Source organism: Agelaius phoeniceus, chromosome 6 (genome assembly GCF_051311805.1).
Source record: "Agelaius phoeniceus isolate bAgePho1 chromosome 6, bAgePho1.hap1, whole genome shotgun sequence".
NCBI lineage: Eukaryota > Metazoa > Chordata > Aves > Passeriformes > Icteridae > Agelaius > Agelaius phoeniceus.
Genome location: NC_135270.1, coordinates 40,956,533 through 40,977,309, shown reverse-complemented (window position 1 = coordinate 40,977,309; position 20,777 = coordinate 40,956,533). Strand labels below are relative to the sequence as shown.

The following is a 20,777-nucleotide window of genomic DNA, read 5'->3' as shown; positions in this document are numbered from 1 at the left end:
AGTTTGTTTTATGATTCCATGCTGTCTACCCTGATTATGTCAGTACCTCTCCCTGAGTCAAACGAAGGTGAAGCTTTCAAATCCCCATTTTCCCTGCAGGTGGCAGGAGACCATCGCTTGCTCTGTCCTTGGATCAAGATTACTAAGACCTGTTGGATAATTCAGCACCTTTTTTTCCAGCCTAGCTATGATGGCACCTTACATTGCCACTTTTCAGAATTTATTTCCCGATTTTTACCCAGTAGTTCTTAGCACAGATACTGTTTTAATTCACATCTGCATTCTGTTGAGTGAGTGGCAGTGTATCTTGGATACCACCCACTTGCAGCTAGGTTCTTTACCTCAATGTATTCCAGCTGCAAGAGCACCCTTAGAGCTGCTGGCAGTGAGTAAGCTGGAAGGAAGTTGATTGTATAACAGCCACTTCATCTCTGGTGACCCCCTAGATGGTGTCTTGTTTACCACGTCATGTAGGGATAATAAAATGACAAATTGCTGTGCTGATTAATTAACATAACTGAGATAACTGATGTGTCCAGCAAGTTCAAAAATTCTGCAAACCAGATCAAGAGTTCAGGTTCCAACAGACTTTAAAAACTGTGAAGTTTAAAGGATGGATCTTTCTATACTTGAAAGAGAGGCTGTGTGACACAGAAGGCAAGGAGTTGTGGAGTAAAGCAGAAATAGCTTGAGTAAATGAACCCACAGAGGCAGCTTTGTGGGGTTTTTGTAGTGTGAGGAGACTGGTTCTGGAAGATGCTGGAGGGAGATCTTGTAGATTCCTAATATTGATAAGTTTCTGTGAAATTCCCCAGCTGTGTGGGGAGCAGTCGCACACCTTCCACAGACAGGCCAAGCTGGAGGAGAGGAGAGTTTCACCCAGTCATTTGTAGCACATCTTGGATATGTACTGTGAAATAACTAAAATACCAAGGAAATTTCTAGGTCTGTGGTCCTTAACACACAGAAATTTATGAGTTTAGAAAACTGATGCTTTACCTAGGAGGAGAAGGAGAATTTATGCTCTGGGGACTGCAACACGGTTGCAGTGAGGAAAAGTAGAGGAAGGAGGAAAATAGATGAGTGGGTGGGACTTTCCTTGAGATGTGGGTGAGGAAAAGATGTGAAAATCTGGCTGTTTCTGCAGTGCAAAGAAAAAGCTCTGCTCAGGTTTACTGTTTGATTTTCATGTGTGTTAGAAGGGTTTGTAGAAGTGTGTAAAGGCAGCCAGATCTGTATGATTATTGGCATGGAGGGAAATAACAGCCATCTGAAGAGGAAGGCAGAGGAGGGGGAACTAAGGAAGAAGTGACAGCTGAGGTGGTGGCATGGCAGGCGGGAGGAGCACATCACATCCCCAGAAGAGGTGACTATCTTAACAGACAGCTGCCTTGGTGAGCTTGGCTCTGTTTTTTCCATTCTCACTCCTTTAGGTAATCTGTGTTCTGAATGAGCAGATACTGATTGTGTAGGCTCTGTGGTGTTTCTGCTGGCATGTGTCCTGGTTTTTGTGGGCTGCGTCAATCCTTGCTGTTAAATTTTAATTTTTTTTTATCTCAATCCTGACAGTAAACTGTAATTTAGTGGATAGTGCTGCTGAAGCTGAAATCCCTTATAAGGATTTCAATTTCCTGAGTATCTAAAACAACAGTACCAAACCCAAAATCTAGTTTGCTTTGTGGTTCAAGAATTCTGAAAAACTTTCTTTTATTTTGAGGCTTGACTACAAATAGCCCTTTAAATCTGGGCAAAATTGGTTTGAGAATAGCATATAGCATTTTGTTGGGTATGAAGACTTGAAGGGCTACCTGATTATAGAATGGTTTGGCTTGGAAGAGACCTTAAAGATCATTTGATTCCAACTCCCCTGACATGGGCAGGGATTCCTTCCACTAGAGCAGGCTGTTAAAGCCCCATGCAAGTTGGTCATGAACACTTCCAAGGAGGAGGCAGCCACAACTTCTCTGGGCAACGTGATCTGGTTCTTCACTACTCATATTGAAGAATTTCTTCCTTATATCTAATCTAAACCTACCCTCTTTCAGTTTGAAGTCCTTCCCTTTGTCCTATCACTACATACCCTTGCAAGAAATCCCTCTGATCTTCTAGTACAGGGGGCAGTTCTTCATTCTCTCAGTCCCTGCATTTGTCTTCTGTGACTTGGTTGGTATGGCTGGAGCAGTTGCTGGTGAAGACTGAGGGGGAAAAGTTGTTGAGTACCTCAGCCTTCTCATTGTCCTGGGTAACCAGGTCTCCTGTTTCCTTCTGGAGGGGGTACATGTTTTCCCTAGTCTTTCTTTGTCACCAATGTACCTATAGAAAGTTTTCATGGTGCCCTTGATATCCCTGGCAAGGTTTAGTTCTATCAGGGCTTTAGCTCTTCTAACCTGATCCTTGGCTGCTGAGATAGTCTCTCTGTATTCCTTCTAGGCTATCAGTTCTTGCTTCCAGCTCCATGAAACCTATGGAAGCAAGGATGTGTTTTGTTCTGTCTTGAATGTGCTAGTTTTAGGGGGTCATGTAATGAAATGAGATTGTGACAGATACAGGTTGAGGATGTGATGAAGCTTTGCACCTCATCAGCAGTGGTGCTTTTATAGCACCTCTCATGGATTTGATGTCTAGTGATGCTCTTGCATCTTGCACCTCTCATGTGTTTCTGCTTGCTAGATTTATCCACAATGTAGACATCTAACATTTCTCTCTCCTTTTTTTGCTTTTTCAGGAAACCTAGCAAACTGCAGGCTAAAGGAAACAGCACTGCAGGACAACGCTTTTTCCACAAAGAGGAAGAAACTGCTGTGCTCAAGTCCTTATTTTGCAGCAGTGATTCTGTGATGCCAGTTCCAAGAGTTACCCTTTCTGTGATAATCTTCTCTATGGCCTCTTCTTGCTGATGTCTGTCCCAGTTCTGGGCACAAAGCGGAAGGATGCTGAAGAATGGGTACCTTCTTTTTGGCTTTTAGAACATGGGCACTTGTGTAAAGGTATGTGGTTGCTCTGTGGTTGGAGGGCTGGACTATGTGCTGAGGCCAGCAAAGGGGATTTGCTGGGCTAGAAAGTTGTGGCTATTGTTGGGGGGAAATACCTGGTTTAAGCTTTCTGCATGCTGATGTCTGTTATTGCTGCTGTTGAGATGACTGATGAATAACTCCCCTTTTGTGTTTGTTTAAAAAAAAAAAAAAGGCAGCTTGAATGCACAATGTAGCTTCTCACTAACTGAATGGTGACATGGTGAGCTATATTGTATGCATTACTGTATGCCAAATCCTTTGTCTAATTGTCACACGTGTTCCTTGCTGCTGCTCTTGTTCCATCTGTCAGCTATGTCTTATCAACCCTACAGCATGATGTTTTGGGTGTGGTATTTTTACTACATGTTTGTTTAGCAGTCCCCTCAGTGAAAACTTGAGTCTAGATTGGTGTCTCTTAAAATTGCTGTGAACTTAATAGTGTACAAACAGAAGGTTTTAGCTTTTGTGTTGATCAGTGAGAGTTTCAGAAGCTCCACTTCACAGAAGTGAGAAGGGGACTCTTTTCCAGTTGCATTCATATGTTCTGTAGTAGACTTGCAGGGCAAAAATAGGTTCACTGCTGCCCTAGAAGGATTTTGTTTGTTCTGAACAAATGGAGATGGTCTTGTCTGCAACTCTTTCATTCTATAGCTTTTTCTTCCAAGGTTGTTGGTTAAGGTTCAGCCTGTCCATTTTGGTGGTGGCTCTGTAACGTATGCTTTCGTATCAGAGTAGAAAATAACTTCACGGCTTGCAAGTAGGTGTGACAGTTTGGATGAGTGGCTTTGGCCACTGTTGTTGGAGTTGGTGATCCTGCAAAAAATATCTCCTTCCTGCAGAGCCTTAGCCAGAGCCTCCTCTCACTGTTTTCAGAGGGATGATATGTTCTCCTCCTTATAGATCCCTGAATCTGAATGGGAATTTGTTACAGAGGGAGAACTGTTAATTGTAGCACATTGTGCTGTTCACATATTTCAATCTTATGGAATAATGCTTTAGGGATGTCCTTGGAGAGGAAGACAAGTGATCAATAGGCATTTTTTCTGAGGAACCATAGATGAAATTTAGTCCAGTGTGTGTGAGGAAGTCACTAGACTGGACTTGGCCTATTTTGTGTTCTAGATGCAGCTGTGATCCTCGGCTGTGTGTCTCACCGAAGGGACCTGATGTTTTACATTATTGGTAAGTGAAGGAAAGGCTGCCACTGTATTTGATGACCTCTCCATAGGCTTTAGAAGGATTTCTTGAAAGCCTTTGATTTAATTTTAGTTCAGAGTTTACCTAACAAACATGAAGTTACTGTCACCCCACACTGTGCCCTCCACCTGGCAGATTTGCCTCTTGACCGTTCTTCTTGATCCTTTCATTGGCCTAATTCCTAAGCCATCCCCTTACTTTTTCTTTCGAGAGCTAGTGGAGGGTTGTTGCCTCTGCCATGCTTCTTAATCCAGCCATAATGTGATGTGCAGAAGTTGTCTGCTTATCTGTTTCCCTTAAAGGAATCTCTGTAGTTCTAACTTGCAACTTGAAGGGAATTCCATGTCTCTGTTGGGATGTCTGCAGGCCTTACCTGAAACTCTCTACCACCTTTAACTATTTCCTTTGTTTGCAGTCATTTGCAGAGTTTTAAGAGACTTGATATTTTCTAACCTTACTTGTATCATAACACAGACCATAAATGTTCACACACAATAGCATCTGCCTTAAATACCTAATTTGCATTTGAGTAGAATACCATTAACAGAAAGGTATCTTTGGCTGATGCAGAGGGGATTTTAGAGCGTGACTCAGCCACCTTGGCTTCTGCAACCACCCTTTGTTCTCTCCCTGCTGCAGGTGGGATCACAGTGTCTGTTGTAGCTTTCTTCTTCACCATTAAGTTCCTCTTTGAACTTGCCGCACGTATCGTCAGCTTCCTTCAGCATGAGGACCGGGAGCGCCGAGGGGAGCGGACCATTTATGACTACGTGCGAGGCAACTACTTGGATCCCCGGTCCTGCAAGATCTCCTGGGATTGGAAGGACCCCTATGAGGTGGGCCATAGCATGGCCTTCCGAGTGCATGTAAGGCAATATTTTTGTTTCCATGCAGCTTTGTGGGCAGGAACTCAGAGGCCTGAGTTAGGGGTGGGCTCTTCAAATGTTTTTTTTGTTGTTGTTGGGGCTAAGCCAGATGTAACTGAGGAGTAACTGGCAAGCTATATGTTTATGTCTTCTGCTCTGTTACAATGTTGCAAATCTCTGTAAGTGTATATTTGAGGTTTGCACTTCTTAAAGTCTAATCTCCCTCTCTTCAGAATCCTCTGAAGAACCAGAGGAGACCGGGTTTGTCCTGACTGCTGCTTCCTTTACTGGGGAAGTGAGTAGGCTGAGCCTTGCCTTCAACAAATGTGGTGTTATCTTTTGGTTGTGCAGCTGAAGTTGAGGGTGTGGGAATGGGCATTTTACCAACCCAAGAACTGTAAAGCTTCATGGCCCCTCTCCATTAGCTGCAAAATGGGTTGTTATTCTGTCAGACCTGGAAAAACCTGCAAGGACTCTTGTTTCCCTCTAATCCCAAAAGGCCAAGTCTAGGGGAAGTAAGCTGAGTGGACACAGAGAGTTTGGAGCTATGTGGAGAAAGCTTGAGCAACTTGAAAGGTTTTGTTTGGCTTGTGTGCCTATCTTTCTATCCCACCTTCCCATCCAGGAGGGTATCAAAATAAGAAGAAAGGTTCAGCTAGGTTGCCATACCCATCCCTCTTGGGAAGGTCTAACTCCAGGGTGCAGGCAGTGAAAAAAGCTGGGGGGAAAGGGACTTGTTCTGTTCCTATTATTTAAATTTGTTTCCTTCACCTTGCTGACACTCATGAGCCTTTCCACTTCATGCTTGTGTGCCATTTGCTTGGCCCTTTATTCATCAACAGTAGCTTTGCATACACTAGTTTCTCCTGATGTCAGTCAAGATGCAAACAACTTCAGGCCCACACCCTCCCTTACTTTGAAATGGGAAATAATAATAATTTTTTCCTGACCGCATTCTGCTGATTGCAGATGGTAGGCAGCCTCTGGCCAACAAGCTGCTGGCTCTTGAAGAGCCACTCATACAGAGTTTCAAGGTGTAATTCTTTCCATGTAAGGAACTAGTGGTTGAGGTGTATTACCTTCTGAAATTGTCCAGGAGATCACTTTGGTGATTGAACTGCCTGTGATTTTATCTAACGGGTTATTTTCATTACGATGCTTCTTAGCAGTAAAGACTGGGTCAGCTCCTTAGGTCAGCATCTTCATCACACTGTTTCCTGTAACAAATTGGTAAGAGTTTTTTCAGAGCTTAGCTGTACAAATGAACAAGATCTGCTTGTTTCTCTGAAAGGGTATGGCTTTACTTTTTTCCTTTTGCTAGTGGGTTCTCATGATTTCTGCTCTAACATTGCACTACAAGTGCAGATGGGAAATGCCTAGAGGCATATTCTTTTCAGGGCATGCATGTGAACCCCAGCACAAAAGAGAATGGGGCTGTTCAATGCCCACTTGTCCTTGTTCATTTTGGAGAACACAGTCTGTGTGACAGAGCTGTGTATTAATTATTTTTCTTTTTCTCAGCTGAGGTACTTGCCCTTTCCTAAGGCAACTTGTTTTCTCTTCCTCTGTGCGCTGTATGTTCTTGCTGACCTGGACTTCTCTGTTTCCCATGCAGTTATTCTATAAAAATGGGCAACCCTTCCCTGCTCACCGGCCTGTGGGGCTGCAAGTTCACATCTGCCATGTGGAGTTAGCAATTGATATTCCTGTAACCCAGGAAGTTCTTCAAGAGCCCAATTCCAATGTGGTGAAAGTGGCTTTCACTGTGCGCAGGGCTGGGAGATACAAAATCACTGTAAAACTCGGTGGCTTGAATGTGGCCTACAGCCCCTACTACAAGGTTTTTCAGCCAGGTAAGATCTAAGTGGCCCTGTAATGATTCAAAGTAGATTTGGAGGTATTGGAGGCCCTTAGGTAAATGTGTTTCCAGCTAAAAGAGGTAGGTGACAGGGAAAGGGTTACCCTTCACCATTTTCCTCCTGCCATGTGTGGATCCCAGCAACAGACCCATGAGTAAAACATACTCGTGACTACCAGTACATAACAAAACAGAAACTGCTTTACAGAACGAGTCATTAGTGCTACTTCAAATCCCTATCCACTTCTGTCACGTTCTCCATTTTGCAGTTACTTCTTCATAATCCATCTAGTAGTCAGAGAGTGCTTTTGTGAAAATATTGAGTAATTTGTATCTGAGTTGGAGATGCTGTCATAATTTGCCTCTTCTTTTTCTGAACACCCTACTCTATTCTTGCAAGCTTCTGGAGCAGCTGATACCTTTGATTACACACTTAAAAACATTTCCTTTTTATCCATCTAAAATTTGTTTTCTTCTACTTCTGATTTTTTGACCCCCCTTGGCTTCTTTTATGTTTCATGTACGTGTCATTGAAAGGACCTCTATTCATTGCTTTGTGAATAGATACAAAGCTTGCTAAAATATCCCTTCAGAAACAAGAAGCTTAGGTTTAACCCAAATAAATTTTGTTTGGTAAGCTGCATTTGCAGGTTTTCTTAGGTGTTTCTTTCTCAGCTAGCTTATATTTTGTATGTACAGTGGGAGCAAGTTCCTGAGCAGAAAGTTGGAATGGTGGAAAAGCATTCTTTAGAGGACTAGTGACTTAGTTTGCTTAATTAGTATTAACTCTCTGATCCCAGGCACACTCTGTGCACGACAACATATACTTCAGTGCTCAGATACTTTGCTTTTTTAATGTAGGGGCACAGAATGTGTTTAGATTTGATTCATTTTCAAGGGTATTGTGCCCCTAGTTGCTTTTCTTTTGCTTTTCGTAGCTTTACCTTGGAATTTATTTGACTCTAAATTATTGTTGTCTGCTTCAGGAATGGTTGTTCCCTCCAAAACCAAAATTGTCTGCCATTTCTCCACTCTGGTGCTGACCTGTGGGCAGCAGCACACTCTGCAGATAGCTCCCAGAGATGAGTATGACAATCCCACCAGCAATTCTGTGTCCTTGATAGATGAGCACAATTACAGCCTCTCCATCCATGAGGTGAGTGCAACCTCACCCCTTGCTGCTTGTCTTCAGGTGAGCTGGAGAGCTCCTTTTATTAGTTTGTTTTCTGTTTAGCTGGGGCCTCAAGAAGAAGAGAGCTCTGATGTGGTGTTTGAGAAGTCTGTGGTGTCCAATCGACAGACCTGTGAGGTGTTCTTCCGACTCACCTTGCACTCCAGGGGCTGTTTCCATGCCTGCATCTCCTACCAGAACCAGCCCATAAGCAATGGTGATTTTGACATCATTGTTCTAAGTGGTGAGTCCAGACCTAATCAGTATTCCTTCCCCAGGTGTCCTCTTGCAATGTGCTTTGCACACTCATGTAGCAGAGATATCTGTGGCTTCCCTGCAGGCTGGCCATGCTTACTTGCTAAAGGAAAGCCTATTCATTTAAAAATATTAAGGTAAATGAATTTACTTCTAACAAGGGAGGTCTCTGCGAGCTGATACTCTCTGATCCATCAGCAGATAAAAACAAGTGTTTTTCCCCTATTTCAGGAGGTTTACCTCTGAAATTAGGCAATTTTTATTGCTTGCAAGTAGTTGGTATCTGAGCCAGTCATGTATTGCATGTTAAGTTATATGGAGGAAGAACAGAACATGTAACCTATGTGTTTTTTGGGTTTTTTTTTTTTTACAATGCTGTAATTCCTGGTTTCTTCAGGGGTCAGCCAGACTTCAGTGTGGCTGTCAAGTGGCTGTACCTTCAGGCTGGTGCTTTGAAAGGGAGGTTCTCTATGCCTTTTTTTTCAACCAGTCACTAACAGACAAACAGCCATCTTTCATCCCACTGCTGGGTTCTCTTTATCAAAATTTCACTTGACCAGGTTTTCCTTTGGATATATAACCTTTTCTTTAAAATCATAGTCACTGATTTGGTGGTGGCCTGCGCAGTCTTTTTCATTTTTGTCTCCATTAGGATTTACACAACTCTTTCATGTCTATTTCCCTCAGAGAATGAAAAGAACATTGTAGAACGCAATGTGTCCACCTCAGGTGTCAGTATTTATTTTGAAGCTTACCTTTACGATGCTCCTAGTTACACCAACACTCAGTGGCAACTCCCACCAGTGCACCTGAGCTCCTCCCAGCGCCGTCCCTCCACTGCCATCGAGGATGAAGATGAAGATTCTCCTTCTGACAGCCAGACCCCCGAGAAAGTGAAGAAGCCTAAAAAAGTCTACTGCTATGTGTCACCTAAGGTAGATATCAGAAAGTTGCCACACTTGAGTGCATGTTTAAAGTATGCTGAAACTGAAGAGCTTCCTTGTGCTCTGTATCTTAGCTCCAGATTCAGGTGCCTCAGATGTGGTTAAATAAAAGTTTGCTTATGGCAAACATGGAGCTTGTGACTGAGAATAATGTTAAAATAAGCCTTGGAAGTTTTAGGAGTGTGTTTTAGAACTTGAAGCTTTAAGATTGTGTTTTCAGATTTTAGGATCTTTCTAGGTCTGATCCAAGTCCTAATGGAAATTTTCTTGCTGGTTGTTCAATAGATATTCTGTTTGCCTTTCCTTTGCTTTTCTCAGGTCACACCTGCAATTCCTATTCTCAGTTTCTGATACCTGTGAATTTCAACTTAAGAGAATCTCACCTTCTCAGATTTTATGTCTTTGTCTTGCTTCTGGAATGTTTTGCTGAAAAGGGAAAAAATGGTCAGAGAACAAAGAGTAAATTCCTAAGTAGAAGAAACAGGAGAAACTGAGGGTTGTCTTATAATAATAATATGTTAACAGTAACTATTTTCCATTATTATTGCCTAAAAGCAGTCAGAAACTGGAAAGAAAATATCTCTAAATCTAATAATGCATTTAAATTCATTTTGTTCATCTATCTTTTCAAATGCATTCTGAAAAATGCAGTGATAAATACCAAAGTGAAAGACTAATCCAGGAATTGCTTTCTTGCCAAAGGGAGAAAGAGGGCTGGGAAACAGTTGCAGGATGGAGGGAGCTGCTAGAGATTTCTCAATATGTGCTGCACATGGCTCTAAGAACTGACTTTGAGTGCTATGTCCTTGTGAGCTCAGCATCCTTTCACTCTTGGTGTACTGTTTTGGACTTCCATACTCTTTTCTATTGCATTACCTGGTAAAGTAGATCACCAGAAGTGGGTACTGTTAGAAGCTCCCTTTAGGTGCCAAAGTTGTTAATGTGATTCTTAGCCTTGCATAATTGTATCCCTGGATGTCTCTAAGTATAGAAACAGCAGAAAATTGTTACCATGCTGCTATTTTAAAGAGTTGCTACTCATATTTGGCTTGTTTGTGGACAAATGCTGATGGTCAGCTTTTCCAGTCATTGCAGGTAGGAAGGGTTTGTGCAGGAAATGGTTTCCTTTTGTCTAAAGATGCTAAAATTTCATCTTAACTTGCTCTCCAGAAGACAGGAGTTGTGCAGTTAGTCAATTGTTCTGGCAGAAATACACTGAGAGTAAATTTCTGCAAATCTCATGGATTTAGCAATTGCAAGTACTTTTTAAAAGATGTTTAAAATGATAATGAAAACTGGGGAGTGGTAGGAGTAGTCCGTTGGTGCGACTTTTGGTAAGACCTTTTTGTCAGTGCGTTACAATCTTGTCCTGAATTCAGCTTCTCAAGTGTACTTAAGATTACTTTCCAATGAGGTGGAAAGTAATCTTGGTGACGTTCTGCTGAGCACAGTAGCTTACTGCTGTAAAATCTGTGTCGTGCTGGCATCCCACACGCGTCATGAATGCACGCAGTCAAGTCTTACTGACAAGTTGCTTACACGTCTGTGGAGCTTTAAAGCTTTTCTCAAGTATTGTTCCAAATGCTGCAGAAGCCTGTTCCTGGTGTTGAAGGGAGGTGTAGCCTTATAGATCTGTCCTCTGCCTCATGTGTTTCAGGGACAACCCTTCACAGATGTGTAACATTTAACATTTTCTTTTCCTTGTGGTTACTCAGCAATTCTCAGTGAAAGAATTTTACCTGAAGATCATTCCATGGCGCCTTTTCACCTTTAGAGTGTGCCCTGGCACAAAGGTGAGCCTCTTTCCATGTACCTGTCACTGCACCTCCATGCTGTTAGCTTGTCATCCTTGTGAATCACAGTCTGTTTTTTCCTTTTGAATGGAAGGGCTTCCACCCACAGAACAACATTGTGTGGCATAAATTTCAACTCTGCAATTCCCTCTCACTGCATAAGGTTTGCTAATATTTGTGACTAGATGCCAGTCCTATCACTCTTTCCTGCCTTTGTCCAATGCTAGGCAGAAATCTTGATTCCTTTGTATTTTTCTTGGTTATTTTCCTCATAACCTTCCTAAAATGCTGTGATTGTGTCCATTGAAGCCCTCATAATTGTGTGTGAAGTTTAAAGCAGCTTCCTAAATGGAGTCTGGATGCTTGAAATAGTTTTCCTGTTAACTGCATACATGTCAGGGAGCAGAGAAAGTCTTAAAAGCACAGGTGGTGTTGCTCTGTCTGCTGAACATACTGTGCCTTCTCCATGATGGGTTTATCCTTTCTTGCATCTTTTTGCTGCTAGTTTTCATACCTTGGTCCTGATCCTGTGCACAAATTACTGACACTGGTGGTGGATGACGGAATCCAACCCCCTGTGGAGCTCAGCTGCAAGGAGAGGAACATCTTGGCAGCCACTTTCATTCGCTCTCTGCATAAAAACATAGGTAAAGGGACAGTGAGGTGGGTACAGTAGTCAGGAAGTTAGCACTTGGGTCTGCTAGTTTCCCTGGGGAATAAAGATTGCTGGCACTGAATGACTTCTGATGAGAACTCTGGTTTCTGGAGTATCATGCTCTGTTCCTATTGGTGCTTCCAGTAAATGTACTTCATCACAGCAGCTGTTCCTTTTCAGCTTGGCTTCTCTGTCAGGCTCTTTGAAAGTGCACCTTTGAGTATGAATACCACCAGCAAGATTAATTGCAAAACTACCTTGAGAGTTCTGTCTCCAAACCTTGCCATGGTAAATGCACTTTTGGGCTGTAAAGCTGATCTGTGCAGTTAATCTTAGGAGTGCTCTGTGGGTGTTTGAGGTGTTGACATCTCAGGCCTCACCCAAGTTGTCACTCTTCTTAGGAGGCTCTGAAACCTTCCAAGACAAAGTGAACTTCTTTCAGCGAGAGCTACGTCAGGTGCACATGAAAAGACCTCACTCGAAGGTCACGCTGAAGGTCAGCCGCCACTGCCTGCTGGAGTCGGTGAGTGAACAAGTCCTTTTACCTTAGCCAGGGCTTCCTCCATCCTTCTTATTCTGCTCAGGGCCTAAAGAAGTGCCACATTCCAGACTGGAATTTGCTAGAGCAGCCTACTGAAAATGGTTAGTCCCTCTGTTTCAAGGCAGATGCCAGCAGGCAGCTCTAGAAGGAGTTGTTAAACGTGGGAAAGGACTGCTCAGGGAGGTTGTGGAGTCACCATCCTTGGAAGTGTTCAAGAAATGCCTGCATGTAGCACTTAGTGCCATGGTCTAGTTGACAATCCAGGGACCAGTCAAAGGTTAGAATTGATGATCTCAGAGGTTTTTTCCCAACTTGAGTGATTCTGTAAAAGGATTCATAGCCTGCAAAAGCAGGAAGTCTACTCATGCTACTCTGTCCCTACTTCACATTGGAACTCGAGGCCTGGAGAGGGACTGTCTACCTGGACTAGAAATGGGAGCAGAACACAGAGCTCCTGAGTCTTTATCTACTATTTTTCTGGCACACAGCCATTCAGCAAGATAAGCTGTCAAGTCAGATGTTCCTGAGCTGCATGCAATGAAACTCTTGCATCAACAGGCTACTAGTAGTGGTTCAGAGTGATGATAAAATATTCTATAGAGTCCCTTAATAAAATCTTCACCATGTCTGACCTGAAGTGTTGTGTTTCCAAAATAGAGCTTAGTCATTCATATAATGCAGTTCTTAAGTGACATTCTAAATACTTTACTTTGTATGCTGGGGAAGCAGTTATCCTGACTTATGTTTCCCCCTGTGTCTCACAACAGTAATGTTGCAAAGATGGAAAGAACATTTCTGAGGAAAACAGGAGTGGCTGGGATTTCCCTTGATTTATACTCAGCAAATTTGTGTTTCAGAATATTTTCTGCATGTTCCAGCTTGCAGTGTTTATGAGATTATGTTTCAGTTAATAGCTTGGACAAAATTACTTCATTTCTAAACAGTATTTCCATTACTACTTTTTCCTGTTATTTTGGAAATTCCTGCCCTGTCTTGAGCATTGTTACAGTCTAGTAAGACAAAATAAATCTAGTGCCATAATTATAATGATGATGATAATAACAATAAAAATAAATATAAGCTTTAGTACCAAGGTTGATAGGCACAATGGATGTGTTTAGTCCAGAGGTGTGAGTAGCATGATGCTCTAACCTGTTTGAGGATAAACCAAGCCAAAACTACCTGTATGACTGAAGACTACCATGTAGCTTTTAAAATTTCCTCTAACTGGAGTCCAGAATTAGGGCACTGGAAATTTTAGGCACTTGGGGTATTTTATTACTTTTTGCATCGTGACTTGCTGTAAGTATGAACTCAGTAATTCTCTTCAAGCTATTTTGTAGTGCTCTTTGAAACATTCCTATTTTAAATCTAATTCGTGGGCTGAAAGTGCTTTACAGAAATTGCTCCTTCCCACAGGCATTTTAATACTTCAAACAATACTTTACTGCAGCCTTGAGAGTGATATTTCTGTGCTAAGACCTCACACTGGTTTTAAGATGAGCTGTATTTTATGTGGGTAATGTCTCATAACAGAAAATGAGGAATTGGTTTTGTGGCTTTGTCAGATAAGAATTAGACCTTAGGTGTTTCTAATTTTTACTTTTTATACTTTCAAGTGCTAGGCTATTGGGGTTTTGTGTTTGCCCATTCAATGTACAGGACTGCATATTGGGTATGGGGTGCCAAGCAGTAACGGTTGTTGCTATTTTCTTCTGTTTTTCAGTCATTTAAAGCAACACGAAATTTTTCTGTTTCTGACTGGAGCAAAAACTTTGAAGTGGTTTTTCAGGATGAAGAAGGTGAGTTATCCTGTGAATAGAAATGCAGAGGAAGCAAAAGGAATGATGGCGGAGTAGTTTTAGTCTGAAATTCTTGTGGCTTTCCAGCCCTTTGATTTTCTCACAGATGTTAGTGAATTATCCTGCTGGTGCTATTCTAGAGCTACTTCACACAGGGACTTGAAGCCTTATGCAAATCCTGTCCCTTTAGCCCTAAAAAAACCCCAACCAAACAAAAAAAAACAACTAGGAGTAGGTCTTGGAGAAGAACCTATAGTTTTGCAGTCCCTGCTTATTGCCATGTTGCTACAGAGCTGTTCATTGTGATGAACTCTTGTGTTGGGTAATACTGAACAGCATGCATGAAACTCTTGAACTGGTTACCCAGTTTGGATGACCAAGCTTGTTTTATTTTGTAGCTCTGGACTGGGGAGGTCCACGCAGAGAGTGGTTTGAGCTCATTTGTAAGGCATTATTTGATACCACCAATCAACTGTTTACTCGCTTTAGTGATAACAACCAGGCCTTGGTGAGTGTATAGTTCCTATGCTGAATGCACAGAAATGTGACCACTGATGGTTAAACAATGCTGCTGTTAAATGCTGTGCAACACTGTGCTACCTTACTCTTCTTTAGATTGCTTCCATAATCACTTTCAGTGCCTTTCTCAAAGCTTTGCTTAATGATCTTAACCCACTGAAGCGTCAAAGAACTGGCTGGATGAGCAGTAAAGGGTGGCAAGTCAGCAGGGAAGGCTGGATTTCTGGGCAAGAGGAGGTGACATCAAAATGTTTAGAGGTTTTGTTGGGTCTGAATATTTCAGAATCCACTTCTGCTCTCATACAGCTTCTTTCCTGTGCATGTGAAACATTTCACGTTCCTCTTACACAGGCTTAGGCATTTTATTTCTAATGCTTGGCTTAGAGGACATTACACTAAAGCTCCTTGGCCAGCTTGAGAGATGTAGTGAGCTGAAATGATCCCATATTTGCTATTTGTGCTGGTCAGTCTGGCAGCTGGATATTTCGTTTGCTGTTTCTATGCAGGTGCATCCAAACCCGGGGCGCCCCACGTATTTACGACTCAAAGTCTATGAGTTCGCGGGCCGCCTGGTGGGGAAGTGTCTGTATGAGTCATCTCTGGGCGGGGCTTACAAACAGCTGGTCCGGGCTCGCTTCACCCGCTCCTTCCTGGCTCAGATCATAGGACTTCGCATGCATTACAAGGTAAAGCTGCCCAGCCCTGTCTGAAGCCTGTGCTGGTTTGGGGAGAAGTTGAATGTTGGTGTAGTAGCAGACGCAGAATTCTGGCTAACAATGTAAGGGTTTTTTTTATTCTTCCTTCTATGCCCTTGCTTTCTTACTCTTTCACACAGTATTTTGAAACAGATGACCCAGAATTCTATAAATCCAAAGTGTGCTTCATACTGAACAATGATGTGAGTGAGATGGACCTGGTTTTTGCTGAAGAGAAGTATAGCAAAACAGGACAGCTGGAGAAGGTGAGGGAAGCAATTCCTGAAAGTGGGAAGGTTTAACCCCTACTCCCTGCAGCAGTGGGAACTCTGCTGTGCCCCAGAAAATTGAGCTTACTCTGGGAAGTAACTCCTTTCTTGGTTTTTTTGTGGATGGGAGTTCAGGTTTGGGGAATGCTACTGGTCACACTCATGTCAAGTGTTCTGTTTTCAGGTGGTAGAACTAGTGGCAGGAGGGGCTCAAGTACCAGTGACCAATGAAAACAAAATCTTGTACCTAAATCTGCTTGCACAGTACAGGCTGGCGAATCAGGTTAGAGAGGAGGTGGATCACTTCCTGAAAGGTAACATGCTGCCTGCTCCCTGCTCCTCTCTGCCTTTATGTCCCAGGCCATACCACATGCTGCTCTGCTCTTCTCTTCCAGGTCTTAATGAATTAGTTCCTGAGAACCTCCTGGCTATTTTTGATGAGAATGAGCTTGAGGTAATTGCTGCCTCCCTAAGCAGCTCTACATTTACTTCCCCTCCTGTCTGACAAATTGAGTGCTTTCTGGATCTGGGAAAAAACTAAAATGTTTCTTGTCTGAGCACTTTAAACATCTGCAATTTGCACAGTAGCTGTTGCCTTGTTTCCTGGGCTCCTGACTTTCTGACTGCAGTCTCTTGCCTTTTAGCTGCTTATGTGTGGTACTGGAGATATCAGTGTCTGTGACTTCAAGGCACATGCTGTAGTGGTAGGAGGATCTTGGCACTTCCGTGAGAAGGTAAATGAAAGGGTTTCTCCTTCCTGTTTGTTGAAACCAGTTATTCCAAATACAGCAGAATTGGTTGGAATTTAGTTTTTCAGAAGGACAAACTGAAAAATTTAGAGGTCAAGTAGGACTGTACACACTATGTTATAATGTTTCCCCCTAGAGAGATCCCTTCTGACCACTAGAGCTGATGCTTAATCAGATACCAGCAAGTAGAAATTGTCAGCAGTGGTCTCTTTAAAAAAATCCACCACAGCTCTAATGAAGAACAGTTCAGCAGGGAGTCAGGAGGAGTTGGTGGGAATTACTGCTACTGGAGATGTTCATGGTGATATACTTATCTCTAAGAGATGCTTGAAAAACATGATTGCAGCCCACATGTAGTGTTTGGAGTTCAGTGCTGTGGTACTACTGATGTAGTAGCCTAAATTTGTACCTCCTAATGGTTCTCATCTCTTTCTGCATTTCCCAGTGGGAGGGGTATGGGAATAGTAGCAGCTTTGTTTAGAAAAATAATGGAAGCTGCCAAAACACCCCAGACGAAAACAGATACAAACTTGTATTTTCAATCTGTAAACACTGGGATGGTTCCACTGCCTGCAGAAGTACCAGATGATGTGAAAAACTAAAAAATTAACATAGTGCAAGAAGGAAGTGTGCTTTCTGCATTGTAAACCTACCTCATTGCCTATGCAGGTATTTCTGAAAACAAAATCTCTGTGGGGAGAGCAGAAGCAGAAGAAGCCTTTCTCCTTTAAGGGAGGGGATTGGTGGGAGAGAGTAGTGTGGGACACCTCTTAACTGATTAGGAGCTATGTAATACTTGCCTCTATGTGTCACCCTGGTAAAACAAATCAAGTCTAACTGTTAATAGAACACTTGCTTGTGGTTGCAATTGACTGATATTCCTGTAAGTTGCTGATGTGCTTGTGTGATTTCCTTGGCTGACCTGTCTTTACCTTTCCTGGTTTGTAACAGGTCATGAGGTGGTTTTGGACTGTGGTCTCCAGTTTCACACAGGAAGAGCTGGCCAGGCTTTTGCAGTTCACTACTGGTTCCTCCCAGCTGCCCCCAGGAGGGTTTGCTGCACTCTGTCCATCTTTCCAGATCATTGCAGCTCCAACTCACAGTACTTTGCCGACAGCCCACACTTGGCAAGTATCCTGGGGTGGTAGGACTTCCTTGTGCTTTTGGGAATGACACCAGCCAGTTGTGGTGGGCAAACAGCGTAACGTGTGTGATGCTTGTGTCAATCCATCTAAAGGCAGCTAATGGGGGTGGTTCCCTCTCAGACCTAGTTTGAATGGGATTTTTCTTTTTTTTTTACAGTTTTAACCAGCTGTGCCTCCCTACTTATGACTCCTATGAAGAAGTGCACAAGATGCTGCAACTAGCTATCAGCGAGGGTTGTGAGGGATTTGGCATGCTGTGATTTCCCCTTCCCAGGGGACCATTTAGCCTCTCAGCTCTTTGTGGCAAGACCCAAGTTCAATCCTCTGCTTGTTCTCCTTCCCCTCACTTGGGCAGTGGAGGCAGAGCAAAGACTCCATGTAAAGGAATTTGTCATCCAGAAGATGTCATGTGGCCTTTCTGTATCCCAAATATGTCATCAAGAGCTCATTTTTCCCCTTTTCCTCATTCTCCCTTTGGTTCAATGTGAAAAAGCAAAAGGACTGGTGCATTTGTCAAGGAGATATTGCACTTGATTTCCATGCACCCTGTATGCCCATCCTTCGTGAGAAGATGAAGTTCATAAGCAGAAGTTAATTGAGGTGCAGGAGATCTGCTGAGCTGCCTTTACTGTAGGTCTCTAGGAGGAAGAGGGAAGACCAGCATGGAGCTCTGCTGGAAGCCTTGGCTCATAGGAAGTCTTAGTAGCTTCCTTTACCCTGGCTCAACTCCCCCAGTGATGCTCCCTGGTATCTCACTATGATTCGTGAGGGGAATAGAGTTGTCCATCCTTTCAGCACCTGACCCAGAAGGGTTTCTGGTTCTCCTTCTCTATCTTGCTCTGGATGCTGTTGTTGCCTGTGCCACAGAGAAAAAAGGGCAGTATCCACTGGAGGGAGTAACCCAAAGAGGAAAACAATCTAATTGGAGCACAAGTGCTGGCCCTGACAGTGATCCTGTACTACCTCCGCCAGGGTCTGGCAGCAGAAGCGCCCTTCTCCAGCAGTGGCTGGTAATTAGCTTCTGCAAACTAACTGGAAGAGGAGTTTCTTCTCCATTGAATGTTTCTGACAGTTGATGTTGCACAGGAAGCTATTCCATGCCCTTGCCTTCTTTTCCCTTCCTCAGGAGAGAGCGTATGGGCATGAGTGTGACCCCTCAATGCTGAGCACCAATGCCTATCCCACATTCACCTTCAGGGTATGTATGTTATGTGCTAACAGTGACAGATCAATAAGCAGCTACAGTGTGCACTGTGCTTGCATTTGTTGTTGGGATGATGGTATTGGGTAGAACATGGTACCTCCACCCCAGCATCCCACAGGATCTTGGCTTCTACCTCTATCATGCAGCAGCCTGAGGCTTCTCTTTCTCTACTGCATTTCAGGCAGAGTGTCCAGGGAGTTGCTGGTGCCTGGAGAGCAGCTAGATTTCTGCCCTTCCAACCTTCTTACCATCTTTCTTCATCTTTCCTTTCCACATGTTCCATTCAGTGCTGTTAGCTTTCCAGCACAAAATGTTAACTAGAATTTCACTTAAGTGGTAAGTGGTCACTCAACAGCTTGCACCCGCCATTGTCTGGCTTGTGGGGAAAGGAGTGGATAGACCAGAATGAGAAGTAAGCTTATGATTGGGGTCTGTTGTAGTTAGCAATCCATTCAGCCCTTCCCAGGGAAGTAAAGGGAAGGGGAATCTGGGAACCTTGATGAGTTCTTCAGTGAAGCAAAATTCAAGATCTTTGCTTTCTACAGTCTACAAGTAAGTCAAAGGCATGCAAGAGTCATAGTGGGAGAAATGCATTGCTACTACCTGCAATGTAAGCTTTCACTGGATTATGGAATTGCTGGATGTCTTCCAGAATGGATTCTCAGACTGGCATCCCTGAGCTAATTTTAGAACACTGTATTGGATAAAATGTCACATCATCCTCTTCAGTCCCCTTCTGCTGTCCTCAGGCTGATCTGGTCAGACTTGAGCACAGTATGGATATTTTAAGTTAACTCTGTGTGCTATTCAAATATAGCTTATTGAATTGACTGGGAATTTGTGGGAAATATTCTACATCTATAAATGTTTTTAAGGAAGCACCTTAGTCATTCTTGGGCTGAGTGTGTTACTTCTGTACAGAAAAAAAAAAAGCCATTTTGGTGCCAAAAAGCAGTCAGCTGAACATTGAGACTACTCAGGGGGATTTCTTTGCCTTGTGAATTCATTCCCTCACTGGCACCAAGGTGCTGTGAGGCTGCCAGCTTGATAGTTGCCACTGTTGTGCTCTGACAGATCACATTAGTAGTGGCTGTTCTCCCTTTTTTAGTGCAGGCTGCATTCTGCAAGGTTCTGACCTTCTTTGGGTGGGAGAGTATGGTACCATTTTATTTATACTGCAGGTGGCTTCCATGGTCAGTAGAGTTACAGCTCCTGTGTTCACCATGCCACCGCTTCAGTGCTTTCCCAGGGGACTGAGAGGAGGTGGTGGTGCTCAGCTTAACTCCACTTTGTTGGGAGGCATGGCTTGGTGTTTTTCCCATATTGTAGCCTCACCTTGTTGAGGATGTTTTCAGTCCTGTAGCTGTGGGCCAGCTCTGACAGTGACATCTCCCTCAGGAATCTTTTCCCTTCTTCTCTTGAACTGGCCTTTTTTTATTCTGAGGATGCTGACCACTGAGTGGACTTCTACTGGAAAGAGCTCCTAATGCTTCTTGTTCCATTGCAGCCAGCACCCAACACTTCCCAGCAGCTGTGAAGATGCCAAGGACTTCCTTCTTAGCACAAGTGCAGTCAGAACTGGGATGGGTACTCTTAGTCAACTAAACCCATCCCCTCTGTGTGCACAGGCCCCTAGGCTGCCCCCATGTTCCTGAGTTCCACCACAATATTTCTAAACTTTTCTCTAGCTTTACACCCTTTCCCAGTACAGTCACTTTGAATGCTGCCCTTAGCGCTGGCAATGGGGATGTGCTTTGGTCACCTATACTGTATGTTCCTTCTGGCTCATTACTTCCCTTTTTTACTCCTTATTTATTGCCACTTAATAGAGGCTCTTCTGTAGAAATCATTAGGATCCTGATACCATCTTAGGTTCTCTTTTTCCTGAAGCTGCTTTGAGGTGCAGGGGGCCTGGCTTCAGCCTGCACCTGCAGGCCATGTTGCATGTTTATAGAAACCAGGAGCTGTCGATGATACAGGTCAAATCCTACTTCCCTCTGGTGAATTTCTGGCAGAGTTCAGCCAAAATTTGGAAGCCTGTGGTTGTAGTAGCTGATTTTGTAAATAGTTTGTATAATAAATAAAATATTTTAAAAATTA

General features: G+C 43.2%; 1 protein-coding gene across 3 annotated transcripts in view; it reads left to right on the top strand.

Annotated features, from left to right (window-relative positions):
- AREL1 (apoptosis resistant E3 ubiquitin protein ligase 1) overlaps positions 1-20,777 on the top strand; it is a 23,022-nt gene extending 2,245 nt beyond the window's left edge. Inside the window, exons 1-20 of one of the 3 annotated variants that reach the window (XM_054634418.2) lie at positions 1,105-1,394; positions 2,726-2,987; positions 4,137-4,196; positions 4,851-5,077; positions 6,693-6,930; positions 7,922-8,091; positions 8,170-8,350; positions 9,049-9,296; positions 11,021-11,098; positions 11,604-11,745; positions 12,155-12,276; positions 14,021-14,096; positions 14,495-14,604; positions 15,122-15,301; positions 15,451-15,576; positions 15,764-15,893; positions 15,975-16,033; positions 16,224-16,313; positions 17,280-17,455; positions 17,631-20,777. In XM_054634418.2, coding sequence (XP_054490393.1) covers positions 2,897-2,987; positions 4,137-4,196; positions 4,851-5,077; positions 6,693-6,930; positions 7,922-8,091; positions 8,170-8,350; positions 9,049-9,296; positions 11,021-11,098; positions 11,604-11,745; positions 12,155-12,276; positions 14,021-14,096; positions 14,495-14,604; positions 15,122-15,301; positions 15,451-15,576; positions 15,764-15,893; positions 15,975-16,033; positions 16,224-16,313; positions 17,280-17,455; positions 17,631-17,733 — 2,607 coding nt within the window. In that variant the 5' untranslated portion in view covers positions 1,105-1,394; positions 2,726-2,896 and the 3' untranslated portion in view covers positions 17,734-20,777. Of the gene's footprint in view, positions 1-1,104; positions 1,395-2,725; positions 2,988-4,136; positions 4,197-4,850; positions 5,078-6,692; positions 6,931-7,921; positions 8,092-8,169; positions 8,351-9,048; positions 9,297-11,020; positions 11,099-11,603; positions 11,746-12,154; positions 12,277-14,020; positions 14,097-14,494; positions 14,605-15,121; positions 15,302-15,450; positions 15,577-15,763; positions 15,894-15,974; positions 16,034-16,223; positions 16,314-17,279; positions 17,456-17,630 lie in introns of those variants that run through there. The other 2 variants (XM_077180493.1, XM_077180492.1) reach the window with 2 other exon arrangements.